The sequence below is a fragment of the Lissotriton helveticus genome, chromosome 1_2 (genome assembly GCF_964261635.1).
Source record: "Lissotriton helveticus chromosome 1_2, aLisHel1.1, whole genome shotgun sequence".
Classification (NCBI taxonomy): Eukaryota; Metazoa; Chordata; class Amphibia; order Caudata; family Salamandridae; genus Lissotriton; species Lissotriton helveticus.
In genome coordinates, this window is record NC_136058.1 from 146,533,500 (window position 1) to 146,539,499 (window position 6,000).

At 38.1% G+C, this 6,000-nt stretch overlaps 1 protein-coding gene across 1 annotated transcript in view; it reads left to right on the forward strand.

Moving 5' to 3' along the window:
* DHCR24 (24-dehydrocholesterol reductase) overlaps positions 1-5,471 on the forward strand; it is a 164,221-nt gene extending 158,750 nt beyond the window's left edge. Inside the window, exon 9 of the mRNA XM_078670222.1 lies at positions 1,595-5,471. Within this exon, the coding sequence (XP_078526348.1) occupies positions 1,595-1,748 (154 nt within the window). The 3' untranslated portion in view covers positions 1,749-5,471. The remainder of the gene's footprint in view (positions 1-1,594) is intronic.
* The last annotated feature ends 529 nt before the right edge of the window (positions 5,472-6,000 follow it).

Here is a 6,000-nt window from a genome sequence, read left to right on the forward strand (position 1 = left end):
GGCGGTAATTGTTTGGATCTGTTGGGTCCACTGTGGGTTTTTTGATGATTGGGACTACTTGTCCAGTCTTCAGGCTTTCTGGGAGGCACCCATGTTTGAGTGAGGCGTTTATGATGTCTGTCCATATTGGAATCAAAGTATGGCTGATTTCTTTTAGGCATTTCATTGTTCACCACCAACTCTGCTGTGAGCTGTATGAGATTCTATGGACTGCCATCATGGTGATTCATATGAATGCAGTTCATACAAAGCTATTTAAAAGTTTGGTGTGTGTCCTTCATTGGTGATAACGATTAAACCAAACTTTTTAAGCTTTTACTTTTCCAAAGACAAACTCCTAAAGCATGATTTTGTTTTTAGAAAAGTAAAAACAAATTTCCCCAAAACCATGGACACATTTTCCCATGATGTTGGGAGTCTTTTTTTGTTTTTGTTTACTGTTGCTCCGCCCTAGGATTTTCGTGAGACAGACAAGTGCTGGCAGTAGGATGTATCACCACTGACGGCCCATACTCCCTCTAGGCATTGGAGGAAGGTTTACACCAACTGAATAAATTTACTCCATCGGGGTAGACCTGGTAGTCCACCCTACTAAGAATTGGGTGGGAGGACTGAAAGTTTGACAGAGAAATTTGTTGTCATTACTATGGAGCACCTTGTCTGCTAAACTTTAATCAGGCCCTGAAAGTTTTGAAATGTATTGTGTTAAATTGTGTCATGATTACCTTTGAACAAATAACGACATGTTGACAATGTATTTGTGTGAGAAGAGAAAAAGAAATGTATTACTTTTAAACTAATGAACTTCAAGAAACAGGATGAATTAAAAATGGAATTGTGCTTAAGTTGTTCCATTGACTTTGAGAGAATCAAATATACTCAACAGTACTAGGTGTAGTCTCCTGCCTATGTGTCTGCCCAAGCTATCATGAACCTTATACAGAGCTCTGCCCAGGTGCCTTCCTGAACCTTACACCATGGCTGGACCAGGACACAAAGCAGCTCTGGAATATATTTTAATACAAAAAGTTAGGATTACAGAAAAGTAACTTTTTATTTTTCAGTTGACTGATCGTTTTTTTACATGGCTCTGTCATTAGGTTAAGTCCTGTGTTGCTTAGCAAATGTTCCTTACAAATGTTTTCCCGGAATGGATCTTGCCTATATAGTACTTGTGCTTCACAGCCTTCATTTTTCTGTTAGATAGCGATTTAGGCATATATTCAATATCCAATAAGTTCTGAATTGTCATCCGCCCTTCAAAGACTGAACATTTAGGAAAGCAAGACAGCTTGTTGAGGTCTTTTACTAACTTCTTGTTAAAAACCGATTACTAAAGTCCATCTTTAAGCTAATTGATAATCACCTTTGTTATGACCATATTTGTCAATCTGCTTCTGATGCGAAAATGGTAGGTTCAAAGTCGCAGGCAGTCACCACTGCCATAAGCATAAATGTCTTTCCTTGAGCTCTACAAACGATCTATATATGCAGGCTGCATTACGATTAGTGAAGTTAATACCATTTTTTGTGTACCAAATTTTACACGCCTCTGGACACAGTCTTTACTGTTGTATAATTTTCTCTCTTTCAGCTTTCAGATGCTATACGCTGATTGCTACATGAATCGTGATGAATTTTGGGAAATGTTTGATGGCTCATTGTACCACAAGTTGAGGGAGCAATTGAACTGCACCACTGCTTTTCCAGAGGTGTTCGACAAAATATGCAAGGCAGCGAGACACTGAGCATGTCGTGGTGGTATAGAGAAAGCATTTGTTGCAGTGGGAGAGATCGAGGTTCCTTCCACAGAGCCATAGCTTTCCTGAAATTATTTCAGATGCCTGCTGGATATTTGTAGCTCGTTTTGAATGTCCAGGAATCAGTATCTGCAATTTGTGCTACTTTGTCATGCAGTTATCTGTTTGAAGGCGACAACAGATTTGAAAAATGTCCTTGTGCAAGCAGAACAGTGTATTAGATTGAAGTGTGAATACAGTCAGTGAGTTTCACTTTTGAAATGTAATAATTGATACTGTGTGCATAATGGTCTTTTTTATCACGTGAACGATAAACAGGATACGTGAACCTTGAATCAGGTACATGGTCAGCTGTTGATAGTTTCTACTGTACTACATACGATTCTCTTCATCCCGGTAGGATGAGGAACTTGACTTCACTGTGAGCAGATTGAACCCAATTTAATTACACATTATTCATCTGGAACTCCGACATAGGGTTATGGTGCAGTCAATTTCTTTTTCTTTAAATGTTCGAGAATACGGACCAACTTATTGGCTTTAAATTTTCTGGCCTATTATTTTATAAGAATGGATCCTGCCCCTTAACTCAATTAATGTTGTTAGTTCTCTTCACTACATAAGTGTGCCTTCACAATCTCACTCGGGTCCATTTTCTTTTCCACTTGCGTAAAATATATATATATGTGTGTGTGTGCATATATGTGTATATATGTATATGTGTATATATGTATGTGTATGTGTGTGTGTGTATATATATATATATATATATATTCTAAATCACCTTCCTTCTGATTGGTGAATCTGTGGCCAATGGAAAAGCTGTAATCTCGATTACTCTTTTTGCTGTTTTTCGGCCGCCATGGATGCATGGTAAAGAAAAGTCGCCATGGTGATATTGCAAATGCGATTGATTTTACAATAGATTTCTACTCTTGCATCCACCTTTCCCGATTCTGGGTACAGATGCCCCTCGTTGCAGCCACTTGCTGTGATTCACCAATCAGAAGGAAGGTTTATTGGAATTATTCGTACCTGTCAGCCTTACCTTATGATAAAAATACATCGATGTAGAACTATGTATGCTATATTGATGGCATTCTACTATATGTTTTAGTTCCTTAGTTTGTGGAGGCTGATGTTGGTTGGATACTGTGCCTGGTGATGGGTTGATAGCAGTTTCTGGTGTGTTTTTCATTACGTGAATTGCAAATGTATAATTAAATGTTCTTTTGTCCTTAATTGCTTAGGTTGTTGAGACCTCAGCTGTTAAGGAGTTGTACGGTCAAGCCTAAAACTATTCATGATTTGGGGTGAGCAGAACTGGCGGAACTTGATTCCGCAGAATGACATTAAAATTCCTTGAGATTCCACAAATTCCGTTACGGAGTGGCTATTTGCCACTATTTTCTTAGCACTAAATGCACCGTGTCCAAAAATGGATGTCAGAATGCATTTTGCTCTAAGAAATAGCACTGCTAAATGCACTGCAGGGCCTACCCCTTGGCGCCCTTCCATACTCTGCAGTGATCACTGCGGAGTATGTAAGTGCGCCGAGGGGTATGCGCTGTAAGTGCATTTGGTATTTGGCACTGCTATGCATACCCCTCAGTGCCCTTACATACTCTGCAGGGGTATGCCCTGTACAGCATACCCCTCGGTGCCCTTACATACTCTGCAGTGATTACTGATTCAATTTTTTTGGACCTATTTGAAAACCACTGACTGCACTGCTGTGCATACCCCTGAGTGCCTTTACGTGCTCAGAGTTTATAAGGCTTCTATATTCTGACTATGTAAGGGCACTCGGGGGTATGCACAGCAGTGCAATCAGTGGTTTTTAAACAGAGCCAGAAGAGGGAGCTGTCCCTCTATGTTTAAAAATCACTACAAATTAAAATGTAACATGCAGTTTTTTTCATACATGTAGGGCTGCCCCCTCATCTGCAGTGGTTTTTAAACATTGAGGGACTGCTCCCTATCCCGGTCCTGTTTAAAATTATAACGAAACACTGCAGATTTATTATCAGTAACGCTGGATTACCAAATTTATCCGATTGTGCAGACGGAAAAAAAATTCTGCCTACGTCTATTCATAATCTTCATCAATTTAGTAATATTGACAGTGGAGGCACTTTGATTGTGGCCCTGTTGAATATTTGTCACTTACAGTTATGCTCTCCGGTGAATGAGAATTTTGAGAAACATCTAAATCATTAATTACCCTTATGATCATGACTGCACATATAAATTTGAACAGCTGCATTTCATGTTAATTTTATAACTGACCAAAATGTGAAATCAGGAATGCTGTGGCAGGATTTCTTACTGATGTTTTGCAGAATTAAAAAGTATTGTGATGGGTTGTAACCTAGAATTTCTAGAATCGTATGCAGCAGTAAATGCAAGTTATTGTGAATACATGTAATTCTCTTGGGAACATATGTAGGAGAGGTTTGTAATTGAAAAATGGGGCTATGGCAGCAGTGATGAAGAAAAAGGAATCAATGCTGTGAACATGTGAATTGTCCAAACCCACTTAGAAGTTGTGACATATAGAGAATACCAGAATTAGAATCAAGTGTTTTTTGGCGTTGCGTGGGAAAAGCAAATTCCTCTGTTCAGGTTTTAGCAATTTCCAGATTTTTGGAATATTGCTATTTGGGCCCGTAACCTATGACACCTACATTTATTTCTCAGAACATTTTTAGCCTGTTTATATATTCTGCTATTAATGCTAAATATTTGTTTTCGCAAAAGTCTTGATGACTGATATGTTCACAATATTATTTCCCTAACTTTCCAGTGGTTTGTAAATTATGACAAACAGTTCTGTAAATCAAATGATTTATTTTTGGACAATATTCATGTGAAGTAATACATAGGTGAAGTAGCTTTTATTCAGAGCGCGTGCCTTGTATAATTTGATTCATCAGTGTTCAAAGTAGTCCTTTTAGCTTGTGTTATTTTCTGAGGACTATATGTTATATAGTGAGCTGTTGCATGTTTTTGTCTTAATACCTAAATGAATCCCATTTTATTTCTTACTAATTAGAGCAAATGCATTTTATTAGAACAGTCACAGGTTTTACCATCATCCCTTTTGACAGAATGCAACCGTACAAAGATGCATTTTGTTTTGTAAGCTATGCGATCAACATATGTAACCACAAATGTATATGGTTGTGGGTACTTTGTGTCTTTAGCAAGTAACGTAGTAGCTGCACTTGAAGCTTTAATGTACCTTTATATAATTGTGAAAAGCAAAATGTATCAGCTGTGGTAACTGAATAGCCCAAGCTCTTTATCGTAAGTGAGCATTTCTGACTAGATTGTAAAATGGTTGTGTTTCATTATAATGGGAATGCGATGTTTATTTGAAGATTTAATTATATTTAATATATGCTTTGATAAAAAATAAAAGGTTTCATTTTTCTAGACTTGTTGACAGAATTGTAAGCATTTAGCTTTCTTTGGGTCTAAATGTTTAAAATTAAGTACACATTTGCCTTTTATGACCAATGTAGAACTAAAATGAATGTTGTATTAATTGCCCAAACCTTCACTATCCCAAAGAAAAGTATTTAATGTATAGTGATAAGTAATGTGTAGGGAAATAATTTTTTCTGTCAGTGTTGTTGTGTGTTATGGAGCCTTAAAAAGAGTAATGCTAATTTTGTATTTATTTCCAAAATAAAATATTTTTCACAATCTCCGTAGTCGTTTGTTACTGATTCTGGAAGTAAAGCTTTAATGAGGGAAAAATGAAGATATCCATCTGCTAGGCATGCATCTTCTAAAGTCTTCTGATACTGCGTATTACAACAACGTATATGATTATGTAATTTAACTGAAAAGTGTAACATAATGTTCGAGGCATATGAGCTGCAGATTGCACACTGTGCATAGATCGCCACCTAGTGTTGGGCCCGGATGTTTGCAGTTTGTTGTTGTCCTGAAAAGTTCTTTGGAAGTCACGAGATAGGTGACTCGTCCTTTGGACCACATTGCGCATGGGCTTCGGCTCCATCCCCAGATTGTTTTTTTCCGCCATCAGGCTCGTAATGTGTTTCCTGCGCTCCGGTTAGGAACCGAATTTCCTTCAGCGTGAAATCCTCACCCAGTTCGACGGTATTGTTTAGATCGCGCTCCACAGCGACGCGATTGTTCACCTTCCAAGTCTTCAATTCCGGTCGTCGACGAAGGCCTTCTGGCCTACCTAGGCCTTACTTCTGGCTCA